At 44.6% G+C, this 24,477-nt stretch overlaps 1 protein-coding gene across 1 annotated transcript in view; it reads right to left on the bottom strand.

The window, feature by feature from the left end:
* Nucleotides 1-477: 477 nt before the first annotated feature.
* The window catches only part of LOC147429603 (enolase-like), a 38,570-nt gene continuing 14,570 nt past the window's right edge, over nucleotides 478-24,477 (bottom strand). Inside the window, exons 3-15 of the mRNA XM_086495867.1 lie at nucleotides 20,478-20,542; nucleotides 19,770-19,817; nucleotides 19,600-19,686; nucleotides 19,436-19,516; nucleotides 19,227-19,328; nucleotides 19,014-19,094; nucleotides 18,854-18,928; nucleotides 18,597-18,740; nucleotides 18,263-18,457; nucleotides 1,433-1,483; nucleotides 1,132-1,272; nucleotides 972-1,028; nucleotides 478-852 (exon numbers count right to left, since the gene is read on the bottom strand). Coding sequence (XP_086351993.1) covers nucleotides 772-852; nucleotides 972-1,028; nucleotides 1,132-1,272; nucleotides 1,433-1,483; nucleotides 18,263-18,457; nucleotides 18,597-18,740; nucleotides 18,854-18,928; nucleotides 19,014-19,094; nucleotides 19,227-19,328; nucleotides 19,436-19,516; nucleotides 19,600-19,686; nucleotides 19,770-19,817; nucleotides 20,478-20,542 — 1,208 coding nt within the window. The 3' untranslated portion in view covers nucleotides 478-771. The remainder of the gene's footprint in view (nucleotides 853-971; nucleotides 1,029-1,131; nucleotides 1,273-1,432; nucleotides 1,484-18,262; nucleotides 18,458-18,596; nucleotides 18,741-18,853; nucleotides 18,929-19,013; nucleotides 19,095-19,226; nucleotides 19,329-19,435; nucleotides 19,517-19,599; nucleotides 19,687-19,769; nucleotides 19,818-20,477; nucleotides 20,543-24,477) is intronic.

Genomic DNA, 24,477 nt, shown 5'->3' with positions numbered 1-24,477 from the left:
CGCCTTATTCCTATGAGAAGTCATTCCTGCATTCTTTATCTACTGAAAGGATTAGTGATTCAACCTGCACTTCAAATTTTGAAGAATCATACATGCAGGCAATTAAAACACGACCTACTAAGACTACTTGCCAATTTCAAAAGTTCAATCTTGAGCACAGCTACCATTCCCGAGAATGGTAAAATCAAACTAGCTTAAGCAAGTCAAACAAGACAGATTTCAGTAGACCATAAATAGTCACAAGCAAGTGATGTGTGTTCCAACAATGAACGTTTCTATCACATTATCCACAACCCACAGACATGCACCACTTTGACTCACCACCGGCATTGCTCATGACACTCGCGTGAATCACCAGCATTACAACTAAAAATAACACACCTGAAATAACGTCGGTCATAAAACTACAGCACCCCCAAAGTTAGCTCCAAGGAAGACACAAAACCATCATTTCTTGGGGTGAAAAGGCACACAAAATATAAAAACTTTTGGCTTTCATTCAATGAACAACCAGCAGTAAAATTCAATCAAAACTATCAGTTTTTACAGCTCTGAATTTTTCAGCCCCGAGCATGACCAATGTGGCTCTCACCAAAACTTACAAACCTCATATAAGCTCCATACAAAATTTCCACACGATGCTTGGAAGAAAATGCCTGCTGTGGGTGGGGTTTCCTGGTTCTTTTATTTGAATATATGCAGCTTTGCAATCAATGCTGCAATTATTTTGTTGAAACCTCTCAATAGGCATTGGGCTAAAGAGAAGCAGGCTTAGTAAGGTGCAACCGGTTGCCGGAAACTTGCCCCTGCGTATACAGCCGATTCTCCCAACTCCTCTTCAATGCGAAGGAGCTGTGCATGATAAGAAGCACATAAAGCTTAGAGGTGGAAAACAAGTGCAAGCATAAGACAAAGCTTGTCCAGCATGAAAACCAATAGCACCATTTTCATTACATATCAAGCTGACAAACCTGATTATACTTGGCAAGCCTCTCTGACCTACAGGGAGCACCAGTCTTGATCTGACCCTGGACATATTTGTAGATAATACTCTTAAGCAAACTAACAAAGCAAAAACTCTCCTACACCATAACAAAACTATCGAGCCTTCGCACACTCCAATGATCTTACCGTCGCCAATCCAACAGCTAAATCCGCGATGAAAGTATCCTCAGTTTCTCCACTTCTGTGACTGGTCATAACACCCCAGCCTGCCCTTTTGGCCATTTTCACAGCTTCTATGCTCTCCATGACCGAGCCAATCTGATTGACCTATCATAAAGACAAAATAAAACATAAAAAGATAGTACAGGAGAATATGAATAACCAGCTGCACTTCAAATGGGTGTCAATTGCAACAAGTTTTGCACACCACTAAAACAAAGTGAAGCCTTTCGTGAGGAATAATCAGAACCCAGTAGAGAATTATCACCTTTAAGAGGAGCGCATTGCAGGATGATTCCTTAATGGCCTTTGTTACCCTCTGCATCGTTCAGAAACCAGTCAAACAAAGAATCAATAATAGGAGCAATTTTTGCTTCCACATTCACAGTGACGAGAAAAAGAAAACTAATTCGGGTAACAAGGACGAGAGGTGAAGAAATGTCATTCCCTGCCTGTATGCCTGTAATGTGCAACGTTAAGTGATTTATGGGGATAACTCAGGATGTGTGTACTCAAGGTTCATGAGAGAGATCTGCAATAGAGTAGAGAGAAAAGAAAGATACTATGGGTGAAGGTTTTGTGAGTGATAGAGAGAGAGAGAAGACTAACACCGGATGGGGTCCCAAACCCCCTCCAAATATCCCCCTCTCTATCGCTAGAAGGTGTTTGCTTTAGATAGCACAAATGCTGATATAATGGTCCTTGAAGTTGAGATGCTGATGGGATCTAGCTATGGGTGCTTGGATCTGCGAGGCCAGGGCTGAAAATGCAAAGCGCTAGTGTAGTTGACTGGCTCTGCAAACTGACGAGGCTATCGGCTGATCTGCTATAGCCGATCTCGGGGTGCTGACAATGGCAATGGTAATGGGCAGAAATCTGAAAATGCTGATGTGACTAGCTAGATCTACGACGGTACGGCAAGGTGAGGGCTGAAAACTGCCAACACTAGGGCATCTGGTACTGCGGGGCTGATCGGGTGTTGTAGGCTGATACTCGGCAAAAACACCATGGATGCTGGATGTGTTGGTGAAAAACGCCAGAATGCTTTTGGGAAGGAAACACTAGGCCATATTACTCCTTGGTGCTTGTACTGCAGGTCCTGAGTTATGCTTGAGAAGTGACCACTTATATATGCAACAAGCCTGGGTCAAGCATACAGCTAGAAAGCCCCATGACTTCATAAAAATGCACCTACTAAAAAGTAAGGAAAATTCATTATAAGAGGTGCTTCATATCCAAACAACTACCTAGGCTTGGTACTATGCTACTCTATGGGAACACTCCCCAATGCCTACACCTAGCAGACATTGATTGTGCTCATGTGCAATCAGTGTTACCATATACATGTGGTAGTGATGTGTGTGAACACACTTGAGACCGTCGAGGTATTTTTTCCCTCGCTAGGGAGGTTTTTCCCCCCGTGCATTGTATATACGCCCATCACTCTAGGGCTAACTTATCTTTCCATTGCGCATTAAGCAATACTACTCTCTGTGATGTGCCTTGAGCTACTTCGTCTTCATGCTGTGCGTGTTTCCCTACAACCCAATTTCCAACAATTGGTATCAAAGCTCCTACCGAGCTTAGTCGCTAGCATCGATAGCACACGCCTGCTCAAAATTTCCATTCAAAATCATTTCGGCCTCCGTTTTCGCTACAGGCAATACTACACAGGCAATTTCGTCTTGTGTAGAATTTCTGTCAGTGCCATTTTTTGCATAACAGGTCCCTTACAGTGTTCTTTGGGTTGTGCTACAAAGCACATGTTAGTCTTGCTTCATTTCTCCTCTTTTCTCGTTGTTTCATATCACATGCAGGCACTCACCATGGCTGACAACAACCCAGATGCGTTCAAGATGTTTGTTGCTAAGGATAAATTGGCGGAAATGGCACAATGTATGGTTAAAAGTCAAGCTTTTTGCCACATTTGTTTTTGGCTTGAGGCTATCATGTGTGCCACTTATGTACTTCGCAGGTGTCCTACGGAAGCTTTGCAGTGTATGACTCCTTATGAAGCATGGCATGATAAGAAGCCATCTATTGATCGCATGCACGTTTTTGGTTGTTTGACTTTCGCTCTGGTGCCACAAACACAACGCAGAAAATTGGATGATAAGGCTGTCAAATGCATTTTGTTGGTTACAATACAGAAAGCAAAGGTTACAAGTTGTACCATCCGCAAACAAAATGTATCTTGGTTTCACGAGATGTGTTTGTGGAAGATTCTGTTCAGCCCTTGTTGTCATATACTAGAGACATTAATGTAAGCTCACATGAAATTTTTGATAGTTTGTTGCCTCTTGTCACGTACACATCTAACCCTATGTGCATGTGGACAAGCTACTTCAGGTCCACGGTTCGGGATAGCTTAGGAAGTGTTTTGGCACCTTTGAGAGTCTGTACGCAGGCCATGCATATGTCCAGGCACTTAGAGTAGTTGCATATCCTCTGGTTGCGTGACATTCAATAACCATCGTGAGCATTTTACAATGCACAGAACCCATTTCTCCTATTTATCCATTTTTCACTTATTATTAATAAGTGACTTTGTTGGGAAACTGGGTAGGGCAAATTTGCTAAGTTAATATAAAAGAAACCTGGCAGTCACTCAGTAGAAGCAGAAGAAACCAAGAGAACACAGGCAGACTTTGCAGCAGGCCCTCTCGCGTTTCTTCTCAACAAGAACCTCAGCAAGCATTAGCGTTTTCATCAAGCATCATCAGCCTACGCCAGGGATTTCAGCATTCAGCGTTTGCAGATCAGCCTACGCCAACGTTTGCAGATCAGCACTTAGACCAGCGTTTCCAACAATCAGCATCAGCGTTTTTTCAGCAACCTGAACCAACGTTTTTCAATCAGCATTCCACAGCATTTTTTCAGCCAGATGAATCCAGCGTTTTCAGCCCAGATGCATTAGCATTTTCAGCCAGGTTCAGCCGCGTCTTCAACCTCTAAAAACAACGTTTTCAGCCAGCAGTCATCAGCGTCGTCATCGCCCTCGTCGTCTCCAACTTAGATCATCATTGCATCATAGCATCAAGAGCACCTTTGTACCAGATTTGTGTAACCAATAGCATAGACTTCTCTCGCCATCGAGAGAGGGGCCCTTGGAGGAGGGTTTGGCAACAATCTGATGTCGTATTCTTCTCTCTATCTCTCTCTGTCTCAGCACCTTCATTCACAGTAGATTTTCCCTTTGTTTGTGATCATTTGCACTCTCTCACTAAAGGAACGGAAAGCTCTCCCTTCCGTAAGTAACAGGAACCCTTGAGCACAGTTCGGAGCACTCATCTTGAGCAAAATTCAACATTCACTTCCGCTACACCTTACGTTGGTATCAGAGCTTTCGCAGTGTTCTATATCACTCAAGGAAAGAACCACAAGAAATTTTTTGCTTGTTGCGGTCGCACGTAATCCAAGTCGACTTGGGCGTGTCAATTCCTAATCGTGTTTTTGAAGAGTGACAGGTAACCCAAGAAAGAAGGGCTTGTCCGGACTCTCCTTGTTCCTTTTTTCACTCATTGAGAGCGGACCGTGCACTTCGTGGCCGGCCAATAGACGTGAGGTGGGAAAAAGCAACTTTGGTGTGAGCGCAAGGCCGCCTAGGGATGCACCCGCAGGGAAGAGTCGAGCTCGGGTAAGAGAAAAGCCTTCTCTAACACAGATTGCAAGCTAAAGAAAGAACTCAAGGACCTCAAGAACTCAAGAACCTCAAGAACCTCAAGGACTCGAGGACCTCAAGAATCGAAGAACCACAAGAACCCAAGTTCCTTGAGAACTTAAGTACCCAAGATCTCAATGTATGGTCATCACGCGAAACGGCATGAATACTTTGCATAAAGGTGATGAGCATGGAGGTGGTGAAGAAGAATTTTCGCCTCTAGGAGGTTTTTCCAACCCTCCCCCTTCCCCATCTACGCCACGGTTTGCACCAAATCCTATAAAGGCTTTGGTCAAATCGATGATGGACATGATGCTACAATAAGAGGTGCAACGCGCCACCTTTGATCGCAAGCGCGAGCAAGCGCGCCGAAGAAAGAAGGATAGCCTTGGAGCGTGAGCGTGAGCAACGCGCATGGCGGCCGAAGAAAGTCGAGCGGCCTTGGAATTAGAACGTGAGGCGCAAAGAGACCCACGCATGCAAGAGTTGGTCCTACAGGTACTCACCTCGAAGTCCGAGCCACTCAAAGAATCATCAAGTAGCACAAGTCGAGAAGCGGATTCGAACAACCCTGTCACTGAAAAGTTGACATTCAATAAGTAAGACAATAAGATGGATGCTAATGTTATTCATTCTTGGTTGCATCAATTTAATGCTTATTTTGCGACAACTAAGAAGATAGAAAATAGCAAAGTTTTGACAACAGCCATGTATCTTGCCGGTGATACCATTAATTGGTATCAAGGGTGATAAGAGGAGCAATTGGCCGTGCACCTAGAGGAATGCGCTTTCTTTCAATTGGGCCGACTTCCAAGACAAGCTCAAGGCGCGGTTCTTGCCACCTCAGTACCTAGTGAAGTTAAAGAAAGATTGCCGAAATCTCAAGCAAAATGGTACTCCAATCATGTCTTTTTCTAACCATGTTTTGCAGCTTGGCATCCAATTACACAAATTGGATGTGAAGCGCAAAGAAGCTTTTATTTTCGGGTTGGACGACTATATCAGGTTTGATGTCGAAGTCTTCGATCCCGTAGATTTCAACAAAGCGGTAGCGATTGCTCTGGCACACGAGATGAAGAACAACAAGGGAAAGCCTAAGGAGAACAAGTCTTCTCACAGTACCCCGAATGGTAAGAATGGTAACTCTTCTAACCAATCTTCCACTAGTCTTTCGGAAAAGAACTCTTACAATGAATCTAAGGGTAAAGCTAACACACTTGCTAAACCTAAGCTCACCCCAGATGAAAAAGCTGCACAAGGAATCATAGGAGGATACATCAAGGCAGAAGAACAAGTCATTTATTCTAAGGAAGGTCAATGTTATCATTGTCACGTCAAGGGTCATATAAAGAAAACATGTCCTAAGATTGAATCTAAGGAATCTAAAGAACCAACAAACCCACATCCTCTGTTAATGCCATAAATGAGAACACTCGTGTTCCAAGTCTCATGATTCTCTCCTTGATGAGTCTCTCATGAAGTGTTATGGTCATGTGAATGGTCAACACATGCTGGTCTTGTTTGATTCTGATAGTATGCATGATGTGATTGGTGACACGCTTGTGGAAAGAGCCGACTTGGAGGTTAGCAAGACAACTCCCCTCAAGGTCTTGAGCTTCGCTTCCGGTATGGACTCTCTCATTACACAAGAGTGCCTTTGTCACGTGACACATCCAACCCTATGTGTCCGTAGACAAGCTACAGCATGACCAGGGTTCAGTTCAGTCAAGTCAGTTTAGATTGGAAGTGATATGGCACTTTTGTGAGTCTATTCGTAGACCATGCAAGCCCAATCACTTAGTGTAGATGCATATCCTCTGGTTGCACACAGCATGATCATACGCATTCCCATCAGAATCCTTCAGAGGAATTTTCCAGTGCATTTAGCCTATTTTACCTATTTTTGACATTTTTCACTTATTATTTTCAAGTGACTTGTTGGAAAGTAGGTAGGGCAAATTGAGTAAGTTTGTATATAAGCAAACCTAGACTAGCACTAAATGACAGAAGAGGCAACAGGAGCCAAGCTCAGCAGGCAACTTCTCAACAAGACCCCTTGGCGATTTCCCCCTCCAAGCAAGAAGAACCATCCCTCTAGCGTTTTCCATCGCCTAGATCTGCATCAGCATTGCGTTTTCAGCATTTGGATCATCGTCGGAAAGTCCCTTGCCTTAGCGTTTTTGACAGACCTCAACCTGGCGTTTTTCCCCATGCCCAACGTTTTTGAAGAGCTACAACATCAGCGTTTTTCAGCCATGAAGAGCCTGCCAGTTCAGCCCTAAAGAGTAGCAGATTCAGCCCGGAAAGACCAACAGTTTTCAGCCTTAAGAAACCTCAGTTTTCAGCCCTAAACCTGCAGATTTTCATCGACAAAGACTTGCAGAAACAGCCCCCAAAATCAGCGTTTTTGGACTAGCCGTAGATTTCTGCCCATAGCGTTTTTGGACAGTAGAAACCAGATTGTAGATTTCAGCCCTTAGGTCGGTGTCGTCATCCCCGTCGTCGTCGTCGCCATAGCCTAGACTTGCATCAGTCCCATGCATTCCATTTGTACTACATTGTGCAATCATAAGTAGACCACTCTCGCCGACGAGAGTGGGGCCTTCAGAGGAGGGTTTTACAACGTCTCTAGTGTCCATTCACTTGTTTGTGATCATAGCATTCTCTCATTAAGAACGGAAGGCTCTACCTTCCATAAGAACAAAAGGAACCTTGAGTACAGTTCGGAGCACTCATCTTGAGCAAAGCGCAAACATTCATTCCGCTGCACCTAACAGCCTTGATGTGTTATTCATTGTTCAACAAGCGTCCTTCCGCAGAAAATTTATAGTATGTCCTCTTTCAGGATGTGATATGATTCTAGGCATTTGATGGTTTCGTGAGCGTAACCCTCTCATTGATTGGGTAGACAATACTCACTCTAAATGCCTCTCCCATCATGATTCGTGGTGAGGAAGTTGTTCATTCTTTACCTCTCATTTCTAATGTGCAGGCGAAGATTGAAAAGAAAAAGGAGGAGACTCTCTCAGTCTTTTCTTCTCCAAAGCACGACACACATGTTTTGCATGATAGAGATGTGATTCTTCACAAGGCCGATGGTTTAGATGATGCTGTTTCTAGTGAAGCTAACCTCATTGCAGATACGATCAATCACGCAGAACAGATCTTGGCTCTCAAGTCGAGGTCCAAAGAACCTACTCAAGAAGTATTCTGTGTTCGCACGATTAGTCAGCACGCATTGTTCGAGTGTTCCATTCGTGACGGCTTCTTGTATTTTCGTCACCATCTTTACGTGTTCCCTTTCCACAGGCATGCCATATTGTACGCTGCACTTGATTCACTCATGAATGAGCACGGATGTATGCGGATCACTAACGAAAGGAAGAAAACTTTGCATTCAAGGAATTCACATTCCATGTCTCTTCCTTGGCATGCCACAGTCTCAAAACGAGCACAAGAAAGATTGACCATCAAGCATCGGCATTTCCATTGATTTGCCACAGTTGATAGATTTAGATCAGAAAGTCACTTTCGACCCCATTTTTTGCGTGTGTTTGGAAAACGGCTTGGCACTCCGTCACTTTGTTCATCTACATTGCATGTGCGATCTTTTCGAAAGAATAGTATTTTTCCAGTCACTCTACATGGAATGGATATGTTCATGATTTTGTGTTGGAAGTGGTTTCAAGAATTTTGCTCTTCCAAGATTCTTGAAGAAGGTGGACTATGTCCATAGCCGAAGTTGGAGCATTGAAGCAGCCATAGATCACTTTGTGTCGCTTTCGACGCAGCCCAAAGAACAAAGCATTGCAGACCTTTATGAAGTTCAAGTATCGCACCACCCACGCATCAGAGTCAGCCCGACGAAGAATCCTTCCCAGGATTCCAGACGTTGTTGGCGCTCTCCCTCGACACCATAAAGCTCGGTACCAGTACCTCACTTTGAAGAGGAGGGGATGTCACGTGCACATCTAACCCTATGTGCATGTGGACAAGCTACTTCAAGTCCAAGGTTCAAGTCAGCTTAAGAAGCGTTGTGGCACCTTTGTGAGCCTGTGCGTAGCCGTGCATGTCCACGCATAGAGTAGTTGCATATCCTCTCGTTGCACACAGCATGATCATCAGCATGACATTCAGTAACCATCATCAACATTTTACAGTGCACAAAACCCATTTCCCCTATTTATCCATTTTTCACGTATTATTAATAAGTGACTTTGTTGGGAAACTGGGTAGGGAAAATTTGTAAGTTAATATAAAAGAAACCTGGCAGTAACTCAGTAGAAGCAGAAGAAACCAAGAGAACACAGGCAGACTTTGCAGCACGTCCTCTGGCATTTCTTCTCAGCAAGAACCTCAACAAGCATTAGCGTTTTCATCAAGCATCATCAGCCTACGCCAGCGATTTCAGCATTCAGCGTTTGCAGATCAGCACTTAGACCAGCGTTTCCAACAATCAGCATCAGCATTTTTAGCAGGCCGGATCAGCGTTTTTTCAACAACCTGATCCAACGTTTTTCAGCTAGCAATCCACAGCAGTCCACACCATTTTTTCAGCCAGATAAATCCAGCGCTTCAGCCCAGATGCATTAGCGTTTTAAGCCAGATTCAATCGTGTCTTCAACCTCTGAAAACAACGTTTTCAACCAGCAATCATCAGCGTTGTCATCGCCCTCGTCTCCGACTTAGATCATCATTGCATCATAACATCAAGAGCACCTTTGTACCAGATTTGTGCAATCAATAGCATAGACTTCTCTTGCCCTCGAGAGAGGGGCCCTTGGAGGAGGGTTTGGCAACAGTCTAATGTCATACTCTTCTCTCTATCTCTCTCTCAATCTCAACACCTTCATTCACGGTGTCTTTTCACTTTGTTTGTGATCATTTGCACTCTCTCACTAAAGGAATGGAAGGCTCTCCCTTCCATAAGTAAAAGGAACCCTTGAGCATAGTTCGGAGCACTCATCTTGAGCAAAGTTCAACATTCACTTTCGCTACACCTTACACCTCTTTTCAGCTGGTGGAAATTTGAATGCAAATTCGAATGAGGCAGATGTACAACCTATGGGGTTTTCAGAAAATGCTACAAATCAACCTATTTTTGATGAAGATGTACATGATGTACTTCATGTGAAAAGGGTTCAGAATGAGCAGGCTAGAGGTATGACAGAATGGCTGGTGCATACTTTGCGTGATAGTAAATTTGAGAAAGTGGGCATCCATGCTTCACCCCAATAGTAGAGAGAACAAGCTTTAAAAGGTCCTCGGATGTCTGTACTCTCTCTATAACTATCTCGTAGAGTGCCTTGATATCCCATACAAGCTCCTCTGGACTCTCAAGTCACGTAGTCTCCGTATTAATCTGGCTCTTGGGACTATGTCAAAGGCTTTGTAGAAATCCACAAAGCTACAATAAATCCTCTTCCCATGTGCTATACCCTCCTCAATGATCGCTCCAAGCGTGAAGATATGATCAAGTGAAGAGAATCCCCTCTTGAATCTAGCGAACAAACCATCAATATGATCTCTAGCATGTATGAAATGTTCTACCCTTCCTGTGTGGAATCTGTCAATGGATCACCTCACCAACTCTGTTGTGAAGAAAGTAGAACTCCTCAATATCCTTTGAGGTCTTAGAGAGCCCCATCTCTCTAGAGCCTAGCTCTCTCAACATCTCCTCAGAAGTGTCAAAGAAGGATGTCTGATGACATGCTATCCTAGCTTTGAAATCCCTGAGTAGGTTTACATCTCTGTCCCTCGAGAACTCCCAAATATCCTCACCTAATATCATGTATCGTGATTGTCCCTTAGGCAAAGCATAGTGAGATGAGCTAGGAGGGAAGTAACATATGGCAATGTAGAGAGCTCGGCCGTCCTCCATTGTAACTCTCACCCAGATATAGTGAGCACTCTCATCTCTGTGAACCACTTGTATAATAGGGTGAAACTCCTCTCTACATGACACTACTACTACTCCCGATGCTTTGCTATTGTGCTCATTACGATTCACTTGTCTCCATGTGCTCTCCCATTTGTATTCAATCACCCTGGCGAGAGTGCACACACACACACACACACCTCTAGGTTCCAAATTCTAGTAAGTTGTTGCATTGGTGGGGATTTCCACTAGGTCACCAGCGCTAGCATTTGAGTAGCATTTGGTTTTTCTCATTGGAGGTGAGTCTTCTCTTCATCATGAACTCTTTTGGGATTTCCAGTGGAATTAGACTTCCGGCGGATACCTTCAGCTCCATTTACACATCAATGATCACATTACTCTAACAGGATTACCATTGGAATTAGACTTTCAGCGAATACCATTGGAATTACACTTTCAACAGATACTTTCATCTCTATTCACAAGTCAATGGTCACATTACTCTAACGGGATTACCATTACACACACACACACACACACACACACACACACACCTCTAGGTTCCAAATTCTAGTAAGTTGTTGCATTGGTGGGGATTTCCACTAGGTCACCAGCGCTAGCATTTGAGTAGCATTTGGTTTTTCTCCACGTCAATGATCACATTACTCTAGCAGGATTACCATTGGAATTAGACTTTCAGCGGATACCATTGGAATTACACTTTCAGCAGATACTTTCATCTCTATTCACAAGTCAATGGTCACATTACTCTAACGGGATTACCATTAGAATTAGACTTTCAGCGGATACTTTCATCTCCATTCACAAGTCAATGGTCACATTGGAAACGTGTTGTTTGATATGCAAAGTGGTGGTGTAATAGGTATGGGCTATTGGCTACACAGTTCATACACTACCTCAGGTCTACATTTCTTCACGTGCCTATTCCCAGTATTGTGATTGTCTCCCTGTTGGGAAGACATTTAAAGATCCAGTTTGAGACATCGGACAAGGTTAGTGCAGCTCTTGCACAGAATTCCCTTGATTTTGCTAGATCGTATTGTTACCTATACAGATGTAGACGAGAGCTGGATCTTGCTAGATTGGGAGAGGGTCTAGCAATCACTTTTAGATTTCCAAGCTTTGCTGCCAGAGTTTCAGCGACATATCTCACAGATTGATAGTAATTTGGTGCATGTTTTGATTGAAGGAGATGCATAGTCTGATGGTGTATACACTCCCTCTTTGCAACTTAATATTCTTCACCCCTCTCTCTTGAAGAATCCTCCTCATTTCATCTCCCTCTCTACTATACATGAGGGGATGTTCAGGACAGAGTGTTCTTTATGAAACTTCCAACGCACTGTATTATTTGTGATAGAGTAAGAAATATGGCAGCTGGATGCACTCAGAGTAGAGCATCCAAAGCAAAGAAAGCAGACAGAAGGTCATGAGAAGTATCCACATGTACTAGAAGATCAGATGCAAAGATAGCTAGGAGGAGAAAAGCAAAGAAATGGAAGAGAACACAACAAAAGCAGAGAGAGCCTCCTCATGTCTTAAATGTTTAGGTCCTATTCCGCAAGTTCCACCTCTTCAAAATTCCTCTTCCTTAGAGGCTAAACCACTTTCTTCTCCAAAGCCTCATAAGGCTCCTTGGGATGTTCTGTAAACTTGTACCCACAAGCAATCCAGTAAGAGATGAGTTTCCTCTTGCTGTGCTCATGACACAATATGAGGAGAATTTTCCATCTCTTCAACATGATAAAGATGTATATGTTAGGACATTTGGAATACTCAGAACCAAGAAATAGTCTTGGTATTTGATTGCGTATTGCATGGATTGGGATTATAGTTGTCTAGTGATCAACATATTTGAACATTTATCTCAAGGTCTGGGCCCTTGAGATGTTTATTTTAACAGATAATTGTTCAGAGAGAGAGAGAGAGAGAGAGAGAGAGAGAGAGAAATGAAATGAAATGTTATATAAACGTCTTCAAAAGGCCAAAATGACCTATGAGACCAGAGCGTTACAACGTGGTGAATCTGATACCAAGTCACAGTAACAAAATGAACTGACAAAATGATAAAATGATAAAATAAAAGTACTATGGGATCCTAAATTGGTAGGCGCGCATTAAGCAGCTAGCTGGGGGTAGCTAGATCACGTCACAAGAGATCCAACATCGGTCGTTGGCGGATCTCATCAATCTCCTCCATGGACAGCAGTTTGACCGCGCGTCGTGCATGTCGAGCCAAAGTGGTCTGAATCCTCTGATGTAGCCTCCGTCGATGCCGTGTAGTCCTCCGCAGTCGTGGGCGTCTCGATCTCCATAGCTCAGTCACTCAATCGATCAATGTGCCTCTAGTGTGAGGCGAAAAGATCTGATGTGGTAGTAGCTCCTCTGGGTCTCCAGTGTCTGCTCTAAAGAAATATGTGATGTGTCTCTAAGACTGGCTAGCCTCTCCTCTCAGCAGGCTCTCTCTGTGTCTGCGCAGCTCGAGCAGAAACAAACCCAGGCATCTCTGATCCTCGTACCTCATGACTCTGGAGAGTGGTCCAAAGCCCTCTCTAAACAAGCAGTGGAAGCAGCCTCGTATCTCGTAGTAAACGGGGCAATGGCATGTGTAGTGTAACTCTGTCTCGAGCTCCATGTCACACACAGTGCATGTCCTGGCCTTTGCTGGCACTCCACTGTATCTCCCAGTCTCAATCCGCAGCTGGTGTGAAGATGTGCGTATCTGGCCAATAGCACATTGTATCCCATGAGACAAGTGGGTGTCAATGTATCTAGGCCTCATCACAAAACCATCCATCGTAAGCTGGAGAAGATGCTCTCTGTAGAAAGCCATCTTCATGCCCAGCTCCTGTGTTGGTTGTACCCATGTCCTCCTGGTGTCTAGCTGAATCAGGTCCTGGCGGATGAGCCAGGTGGTCTTGGACTGTGTAAGAGTCAGAGAGGGTGCATCCAGTGAGTACTGGAAGGGGGCAATCTGTCTATACTAAATCCATGTGCTTGGAACCATGACGTCATCTCCCTATACCAACATGCTGTGTCTCCCTGCGTGGCTAACTATCGAGGACTCAAGTGCAAGGTGGACATATCTTTCTCTGGGAAGTTCCCACAAGCGGTGTAAGAAGGAAACAAATCTGGTGAGCACCTCAACTACTAGTGGGGGGGCAGCTAGCTCTGCTCAGATAATGGCACGTGGTACTGAAGCCTTGGCTCTAATGAGCCGCGAGATCATGGAGACCAAAGGCTTCTCCATGTCCCCCCATCCACCAATACGACCTATTCTCCCGTGATGATCCAATGAAGGCCCCCATATCTCAGCTCCATAGAGCAATACAAAAGCCACCAAAGTGTCAGAGAGCCAGAGCCTCCTTTGAGGCTCCTGAAACTGAACCTGTGAACACATCCTCTCCAGTCTCCCCAATGCCGAATGGGCTCTGGTCAATCTAGTCTCTGCTGCTCTCCTCAAAGAAAATGCTCGTCCACTAAAAACCACTCCAAGGTAAGTGTAAGCATATGTATATTCCACCGTCTCCTGGCCATATGCGAATGCGGGCACTGACCTCCTGATCCACTGTGGGGTGGTATTAAATACCATGACCTTGGTTTTACCAAGATTGACAGACATGCCACTCTCATGGACAAAACTATGCAAAGCATCTAAGTGACGTTGCATCCCCTCCGGAGAGTCGAAGATCAACACAATATCATCAACATATGACAATAGCGGAATCCATGTCCCTGCCAGCGGTGCACCTCTATCACCATCTCTCTCAATGTAGTCAGAAACCTCATCCACATACATACCAAATAGAGTAGGAGAGAGCGAGCATCCCTGCTTCACCCCAATAGTGGAGTAAACCGGTGTAGATAGATCCTCTAAGGTGCGTACATGCCCTACTACTGATCTATGTTGTGCCATGATCCCCCAAATGAGCTCTGTGGGTACTCCCATCGCCTTTTAACCTGCGCATCAATCTAGCTCTGGGTACTGTGTCAAATGCTTTGCGGAAGTCCACAAAGCTACAATAGATCCGTCTCCCACGGGATCAGCCTTCCTCGATGATGGCCCTGAGTGTCAAAATATGGTCAAGAGTAGAAAAACCTCTCCTGAACCCTGCCTGCCCAACAGCACACATTCCCTCCCTCTCTGCCCATCTACTCTGTTGTTGTTCAAGAATGGATGCGTACGACCGTGCCAATGTGTGTCCGATCATGATTTTGCGATAATTTATAGCCTCCATAGGGTCTCCTGACTTGAAGATAGGTACGATCGTAGACAGGCTCCAAGTATCAGGCAAGCCCTCACACATGGCAAGTTAAATATAACCGCTAGAAGCTCTGCTAGTAGATCTCTAGCATGCATGAAATGCTCAGCCACTAAGCCATCATGATCATATACTCTTCCAATCTTCATCCTGTCGATGGCCTTCTTCACCATCTCAGAGGTGAAAAAAGCACATGTGTGTGGGCATGGATCGGGGGGATCGGGGAGGGGCTGCTGTCCAGAAACTGTGTACAAAGATGATGCGTACTGACCCAAGGTCTCTGTAGAGGTAATGGCAAGGGGGGGGGGATGCTCATGAAAGAGCCTCCATGCCTCACGCGAGTCCCGACTCAAGAATAGCTGGTATAGATCCTACTCTAGTCGAGCCAAAAATGCACTCTTCTTCAGCCGCACTAGGCGTCGAAAGCCAATCTGTGATTGTCTGTGTGTGATATCCCCCAAAAGAACTTCCCTCTGAAGTCTAGCTCTAGTATGACAGCATTCCTCATCATACCAGTTGTTCTGAGGCATGCTCCCAGAACGACGTCTCTGCTCAGGCTATGTGTGTGGGTATACCTCTGCTGCTGCATCATGTAATGTCTGTGTCAGTATAGTAGTAAGCTCCTCCAGAGGTCTTCCCGGCTCCTCAGTGGATAGGCGTCTCTTAATCCCGTCTATGTATACCGAATCCGTCTCCCGCGTGAAGGTGTAGCGAGTAGGGACTGCTACTCGTGGAATGTGTGCTACACTAAACTGGAAAGAGATGGTCAGCGACACAATAGCATGATCCGCTGCCACCTCCACAAGTCTGGGGCCCAACTGTGAGATCCTGGATATTAGAGATGAGGCTCCGCTGTGCCATGACATAATCTACCGTGCTGGCTCCATATCTGTGTGGAAAGCATGTGAAGCCTCCCAACAGCGGGAAATCTCTGTAGGCCATTCAAGATGGCAAATCCATGTACAGTCCCCATGTCTATCAAGTGTCGTCCATACTCAATATGTTCTCCATCCTGTGATATCTTGGATAGGCCCCTCTCTGCAACATCCAACTCTCTCAGCATCTCCTCTAAAGTATCATAAAATACCGTCTGATGATGGGCAATCCTAGCATTGAAGTCCCCTAGAATGATAATGTCACCATCTCTAGAGAATTCCCATATGTCATAATCCAAAATAGAGAAGGGGGACTATCCTCTGGGTGGTGCATATACTGACGTACTCGGAGGAAAGTAGCAAATAGCAATGTAAAGATATCTACCAGTCTCTGCTCTCAATCTCACCCACATGTACCTAGCTTGTTAATCCCTACGAGCTATATGTATCAATGGATGTAACTCCTCCATGAATAACATTGTCACTCCTCCTAAGCCCCGCCCTCTGTGCTCTGATCGTGTCTCCTGTCTACAAACTGTCTCCCATCTGTATCCACTAATGTGAGGCATAGACTGTCCAAGGGCTTGATGTGTCTCAAAGTAGAAGATGATGCTTCTCCCGGTAAAACTCTCCTCAAAAGCACCCACATCAAGACGCATAGATCCATTACAATTCAAGGTAGCAACTTTGAGTGTGGTCCCATAGGCCTCACACTATCATGTGGAGCGTGGCTCCAAAATCACCACTCTTCCATCTCAGTAGAAAGCAATCTTACCTTTTTTCCTTGTCGCTCTAATCTCTAGTATTACTTCTTGCATATGGGCAACTTGTGAGAGGGTAAGATCATCCCCGAGAAAGATGCCCGTCTTCTTAAGAGTTGGTCTCTTCTTCAAAAAGTCCTTCGCTTCCATGGAGGGAAAACGAAGGATGAGTGTCCTTTCTTTCAAGAGTTCCCCCTTGCTCCCATTTTTCTTGTTACCCACTCTCCAAGCTCTTGAGTGCATCGGCTCATGAAACCCCATCAAAGCTATGAGTTGTTTTACCTCCTCGTCTACATTATCTTTGTCTTTAAGGCCACAAATTCTCACATGTAGAGAGCGTACACATCTTCTTTGCTCCTCTTCTAATGTCAGGTTGATAAGGGTACACGTCTTCTTTGCTCCTCCTCCAATGTCAGATTGATAAGGGTGGGTGTGGACGTTGTTTCCTTGCTTTTCCCTTTCTTGGCAACCTCAAACCATTTCTCACCCTCATCTGCTTTTTGTTGCGTCTTTGTAATAATGTCTACCCAAGAAGTTGTCATTTCTTTATGCTGCTCTTCCCCCTCTTTGATGGCTCGCACTTGCTCTTTGATCGTGTTTAGTTATTCTTCAAGCGTGTTTCGTGAGCGTGCGTCGGTGAGCTCCTTCTTGAGTGATGGAATCTCTCCGTCTTGGGCCGTCATCCGATCTCCCATTGCCACAATCTTGCTTTCTTGGGCCGAAACGCAATCCTCGAGCATTCTTATTGTCCCTAATAGTTGGCAGTTGATATTGTTAATGGTTTCGACCATTTCTTCTTTGCACTTTGAAACTGCATCTTCTAAGGGGTCTGCCTTATCATTTTGCTTCCTCATGTTTGATCGGTGTCAAAAAACAAGAGAAGAGAGAAAATTGACCAACACACACAAGTGCTTCTACATTATGCATACATGTTCCACACTAAGCATACATGGCGTGCATTTCTTACAATTTCCGCAAAATACGATCAAAACAACGCTTTATGCAATTTTTGCAATTTTTGAAAATCAGCAATTTCTGCACTGTCTGAATTCTGCAATTTCCTGTAAAGTCCTGTAACTTTTTTGTGAATTCTGCCGAAAAATTCTGCAGTTTTGGCCACTGTACCTGCTGTACCGGGGGGGGAAGGCTGCAGGGGGGTGGAAGCGCAAACTGTGGCGAGGGGCGGGGCTTAAGGGGGGTGGAAGCGCGAGGGGGGGAGGGTGGAGGTGGGATTGCAGCGGGGGGGGGGGGGGGGGTTTACACGAGGGGCTGTGGCGAGGGGAGGGCTAACGGGAGGAGGTTACGCGAGAGAGAGAGAGAGAGAGAGAGAGAGAGAGAAATGAAATGAAATGAAATGTTATATTAACGTCTTTAAAAGGCCATAATGACCTATGAGACCCGAAAGTTACAAAGTGGTGGATCTGATACCAAGTCAGAGTAACAAAATAACCGAACAGAAGTACAAAACAAAGATATATACTATGGGGTCCTAAGTCGGTCGATGTGAGCCAAGCAAAAAATGGGCGGCTTGTTGGGATAGCTGAATCACAAGATATCTAGCATCGGTCGTTGGCGAATCTCATCAATGTCAGAGAGAGAGAGAGAGAGAGAGAGAGAGAGAGAGAGAGAGTTGCACTCACCGTGGGATTTGTGACCAGAAGGTCATCTCCAACAATTTGGACCTTTTGACCTATCTGTGCAGTGAACTTGCTGTAATGTTCCCAGTCATCTTGGTCAAATGGGTCCTCAATTGAGACAATAGGAAACTCCTCTGTGAAGGACTTATATAACTCAATCAGCTGGTCACCAGAGATTCTTTGAGACCCATCATTATTCTGCAAGACAGCAAAAGAAAGTGAATTAATAGTACATCAATGCACAAAAACAGTAAGTTCTGCTATGAATATTCACACAGTTACGTATGTAAAACAATAGATGGTGTAACCACGAGCATGTGCAAAACTTTCGGCATACCTCCTCCTTGAAGTTGAGGTCATACTTTTTCTCTTTCTCCAAGTAAAATTCAGATGCAGCAACATCCATTCCAATCACAACTTTGCCCGAGTAGCCAGCCTTCTCAATTGCAACTTTCAGTAACTCCAAACCTTCCTTATTTTCCTGTAGACAAAAAACTCATATCATCACATCAAACAGAGACCGCCAAAAATTCGTGCAAATCAGAACCTCAACAGTCAACAAAAAAATGGCACCCGTACATACAGCCTTTGTACCTGAATATTGGGTGCAAAACCACCTTCATCACCTACATTAGTGGCGTCCTGACCATATTTCTTCTTTATCACAGCCTATCATTTACAGCATCTATCCTTGAGCTTTCCAGTTATGACAAAAGAGGATGATATCAGCATTAATAGACGGCACAAAGAATACCTTTAAGTAATGGTATATTTCTGTACCCATCTTCATGGCCTCACTAAACGATGAAGCTCCAATTGGAAGAATCATAAATTCCTGTGGTTGTTGCACACCGTTTGTCAAATCAGAGCGATCATATACATAAATAGTTTGCCATGTAAATTAAGGAATGCAAAATAGAGACCAGCCACCTCTATCAGAACACATGGAATCAGAAAAAAGGTGTACCTGCATTGCTAGCTTGTTTCCTGCGTGTGATCCCCCATTAATCACATTAAAAGCAGGCACGGGAAGAACTAGAGTGGAATTTCCTGCTAAGTTGGCAATGTGCTGGGATTCGACGAAAAGAACAAGAAATAGCATCAGTCACATATAGTGCTATTTTAAAATATGGCACAGAATGATCAAGCTACAATGCTTGGGTGATAAAAAGCAACCTTGTACAGAGGAATGTTGTTTACAGCTGCTCCAGCCTTGCAGACTGCCAATGACACTGCCAGAATAGCATTTGCGCCAAGCTGAGCATAAGCAGGCACCAAGTTGGTATCAGCAACAGAAATTTAAAAACAGTTAAAGCGAACATTAAAAGAAAAAATAGCACCTTTTGTTTGCACCAGCCCCATTGATTTTGAGTTCCATCAAGTTTCTCAACCATTAAAGTATCTATCCCATGCTGGTCAGTTGGATCCTGCTCAACACAACAAAGTCATGAGCTGGTTCTTGAACCAGGTCTACCCTTAGGACAAGGGTATGCTGCACATAACTGTATACCTTGCCAATCAAAGCTGGTGCAATAATTTTTTCCACATTGCTCACAGCCTGCAAAAATGCCCCACACACTATATTTCAAAACTTATTACATAAGATATTTTTCCAACCCTTAGCAAACACAAATGACTTGGAGAGTAAGATCACACTTTGGAACAAACAAGGTGGAAATTCAAGACACGATCTACAAGCCGATACATAAGATATTTTTCCAACGCTTAGCAAACACAAATGACTTGGAGAGTACGATCACACTTTGGAACAAACAAGGTGGAAATTCAAGACACGATCTACAAGCCGATACATAAGATATTTTTCCAACGCTTAGCAAACACAAATGACTTGGAGAGTACGATCACACTTTGGAACAAGCAAAGTGGAAATTCAAGACACAGTTCATAACATAATAACTCCTCAAATAGAAGCCAATGCAAGATGAAAGGACCACAGTACACGGTAAAACTGACCAGTAATCTATAATTAGATCATAAAGTAACAATTATCAAAATCAAACAATCAGCATTAACAATAAATATAGGAGACTGTTGCATGCACATTCAGCCCATGAACTCTACTCATTCTCCAAAAGAAGTGCTCCTCATTGTCATTACCGTCGTCGTCGTCACATTTGTTCCGTTACGAGTATCAAGTTCAACAAGCACAATCTAAAGAAAGGCAATGCAACTAAGCAAAGTATGGGCAAGGAACTACCTTTAATACACCCTTGCCAAGGTAGTCTTTTCCACCATCCCTCAATTCCAAAGCTTCATAGGTACCTACAAACATGAAAACAAATTAGAGATGTAAAATAAGTGAGATTATTTACCACTACTTTGATCTTCTCAATATGAGTTTGGTGCATGTCTGTAAAAAGAGCAACAAGCGTATAAACAACAATGAGCCTTCAAAAACCATTTCAATCAAAATTCTGAAAACTATTAAGACTTGTGCTCTCTTCTCCTCTCTTTCTCTCTCTTTGAATTGAAAAGGAGCTGTATTCTGTGTACACAGACATCTTGGGATGCTCATGTGAGCTAATCGCCAAGAGGAAGAACAAGGATGTATATATTCAGTGTAGAAGCTATAATTACATCAAGGGGAATATGTGAGGATTGTAAGATGAACCAATGATGGGTGCGGGTGCATTGTGCCAAGTGCTGTGACCTTGGTCCATGTTGAAGAACACTGAAGTACATGTCACAGAGTGATGGCGCAGCATGACCGTCAGAACCCGAGGAGGAGAGCAAGAGCCGACACTGACCCTGACCAAAAGAGCAGATCGACCCCTCCTTGTAGCTCAAGCTTGAAGCTCATTGGATCCCTCTAAGCCTAGCCAATCACATGCACAATGCATTTCAAGCAACATGGGTAGTCTTTGGACAAGAGTCCTCCTTACCCCTTTGAGAGAGAGAGCTTGAAAATATTTAGATATTTGTTGAATTGAACTAGAAGCTCATTGGATCCCTCTTTTTTGGTAATGACCAATGGGAAGATCTACACAATCCCTCTACTTTGCAAAAACTGTCTACTTTCTCCTACGACCAATTCCTTCAGTCCATGCTGTCAGAGTGTGCAGCTGCTATCAAAAGAGAGGATGATGGCACGCAAGAAGAGAGAGAGAGAGAGAGAGAGAGAGAGAGAGAGAGAGAGAGAGATGGGCAAAAGGCCAGTGAGCCTGAAACCAGCCCGTAGGGTGGTAGACATAGGCTTTCACCCGAAACTTTACTTTGGACTTTAGGACACAGAGCAACTTTGCAAATAAAAACCTGTAACGGTTGACACTTCAAACACACACGGCTTGGAAGCTAGAGCGCTACCAAGCAGACGCCGACACCTTGTAGGCCCCAAAGACTGGCACTCCTTTCGGTATTTCTTTTTTGTATTCAAAGAGGGAATAAAACTTGTGATTTCCTACGAGTTGTCCCGCATAATCCGGGTTGTGAATGGGCCTGATTTCGGTAGCATAGGACGCTTCACAGACAATATCCCCACGCTATAATTGTACCTACCTAACCCTCCTCGATACCTACCCTTCCCTCGCCCCTCTCTTCCCTTTTCGGCCCAATCCCACCCCCTCGCCCCTTTCTACCTTTTCGGCTTGTCGACCCTATGCACCCTTTACCCTTTGTACACCTGTAAGGCTCGCGCTTGCAAGCGTCCTATACAGTGACAAGTAGGCAAGCATACTGCAAGTAGAATACAGACACTCCCTATGGCTGGAAAAAGAAATCAAGTGTGTTAAAGGAACTTGCCCTAGAGACCTTTGTCTGACAGATCTGATGTCCCTTTTTTTGTTTTCAGAGTTTGCCCAATTGTTGTATTACTCCTTTTCCTGATTGCGATATTCATGCCCATCTCTTCCCTAGTAAGTTCTACCCTCCCCACAACTACATGCACTCAAGCAGCATAGCCTTCTGCCAATTTGCATTCAGTGGAATATCATAATTGGTCGCATGCGTAAAGGCAATGTTGTGTAATATGCAGCATTTCCTTTCCTTCTTATTGGATGCTTTTCACAAGCACTTCAGCTAGAAATAGCCAGAGTTCTGCAATTTGCAGAGTTTGTGTGATTCACATCTATCGGAGGTGCGAAATTTTTTGACGCTGGAACCGAACCTTCTACTGTACGTTTCAGGCGCTGCTTTCCCCCCCCTCCATGTGCTAGTTCCTTGTCTCCAATTGCAGAATCCTCACCACTCCCTGCTCTCAACCTCTAGACCCTATATAATTCCCCTCGCCCTCTCTACCCTCTCTCGCCCCTAACCTCTCAACCCTCGCCCCTACCCTGTCCCCTTGCCCCTAATCTAACCCCCTCGCCCCTACCCTCATCCCCCTCGCCCCTCACCACCCACCCTCGTCCCACCTTTTTGGTCTCGCCCCTCACCACCCCTCCATCGTCCCTCTATAGCCCTCGACCCCCTATCCTCTTGGCATCGCCCCTACCTAACTCTCCTCGACCTACCTACCCTTCCCTCGCCCCTCACTTCCCTTTTTGGCCCAACCCCCACCCCTCGCCCTTTTCTACCTTTTGAGCCCCGTCGACCCTATGCACCCTTTACCCTCTATACACCTGTAAGCCTTGCGCCTGCAAGAGTCCTATACAGCGACAAGTAGACAAGCATATTGCAAGTAGAATACAGACACTCCCTATGGCTGGAAAATGCAAGCAGGTGTGAAAGGAACTTGCGCCATGGACCTTTGTCTGATAGATTTGAAAGTTCTGCTGAGGAAGATGTACAACACTCAAGCCATGCCCTCACAGATATATCTTCAAGCCATCCCAGTGATGACAGTTACAAAGCATCTACAACATCCTCAGAGTCGGAGTCCGACTCGGACCCTTCTAGCGATCAGAATGTACGTCTTAAAGAAAAAATGAAGACTAACACTCGGGTGCTAAGCCATCAGATCAGTAGGCCTGAGACATCGGGAAGTCACGCCAAATTCACCTTGAATTTTCACCTACAGCTGCCTCATCCATTACTTGTAGAAGTTCTATCTAGAGATCAACTGCACACGCTAGGTCTTACAACATTGGCAGATGCAGATCTACTAAATAATGTCCCTGTGGATATGGTCCATGAGGTTCTGAAGCTTTTCCCTAAGGTACGCGGTCACACACTTACAGCTACACGGATTGGTCATGCCTTGGGGATGACAAGCTTTCCCTCTGTAAAACTAGCCACTAGAACATACAACTTTCCAAAGGTGCGACTATCCAGGCCTGTTAGGATGTACTGAGTACTAATCACCCAGACTATGCAAGGAATAAAAAGCTTTTGGCTATATTCAAGTATTACTTTCTGGTCAGAGATGCTAAAGTAAGTAAGGAAACTTAGGAAAGATGCGATGTACCTACGTTGTTCTCTCACTGCGAACGGCCTCTATTGTCTCATCCACACTATTCCGTGTGGTTTCCACCAAATTCTTTATACATCTTTACAGTCCCGGCCTAAGAGGTTTCGAGCCCAGGTGTAGTCGGTACAATCTAGCTTTCAGTGCTTTGCAGCTCCTATGTTGGCTTGGGTTATTAACATACATGTAAGCCCTGTGGATGTGGATGTTGAGATGCAGAGTACGCACTCCAAAGCAAAAGGGAAATCTATTGCCCATACAACAAAATCACCTGAGAAGGAAAAGAAGAAGAAAAAGAGGGCTCGAGTAGTGAAGGACACAGTCGAATCTCTAACATCGCTGCCAATATCTAAAAGGCAGTAGCTTTGGATGAAGCACCCCCTACGGAGCCCTCGTATACTTCCGCTACTTGTTTTAGGGTATGCTCAAGTGTTTCGGATCACACTATGCATGTTTCAACTATGGCTTCGACAATGTGTGTCCCTCTCCCTACTTCTGCCATTTTCACTCCTACCATAGTCACTAGCTCCAACGTCTCACTTGCAGATGCCTCTACTCATATACCTATCCGTGTTGCAGAAACTCCACCTGTTTCTACTCCACCACAGAGGCATGCTCCTAGTCCACCACAAACGGTGCCATTTGCCACCCCTCTCCCACCTGACACTGTGGCGGGATCTTCCACAATTTCGGATCTACATCACTTTTTCGGCTGTCTGAGGACATATTGCAGGAGTCGAGACAGGCCATTGCTACCATTGAGCTTGAGACAGAGCGGTTGGCGGCTACTCACCAGCGCCACTCCGCTACATACGCAGCTATGGAGAGCTCTCTGTGTGTCACAAAGAGCGCAATT

This window comes from Adiantum capillus-veneris, chromosome 22 (assembly GCF_014529385.1).
Source record: "Adiantum capillus-veneris isolate H3 chromosome 22, ASM1452938v2, whole genome shotgun sequence".
In the NCBI taxonomy this organism is placed as follows: domain Eukaryota; kingdom Viridiplantae; phylum Streptophyta; class Polypodiopsida; order Polypodiales; family Pteridaceae; genus Adiantum; species Adiantum capillus-veneris.
Note: the sequence above shows the minus strand (reverse complement) of the source record. Positions and strands in the feature narration are given on the sequence as shown.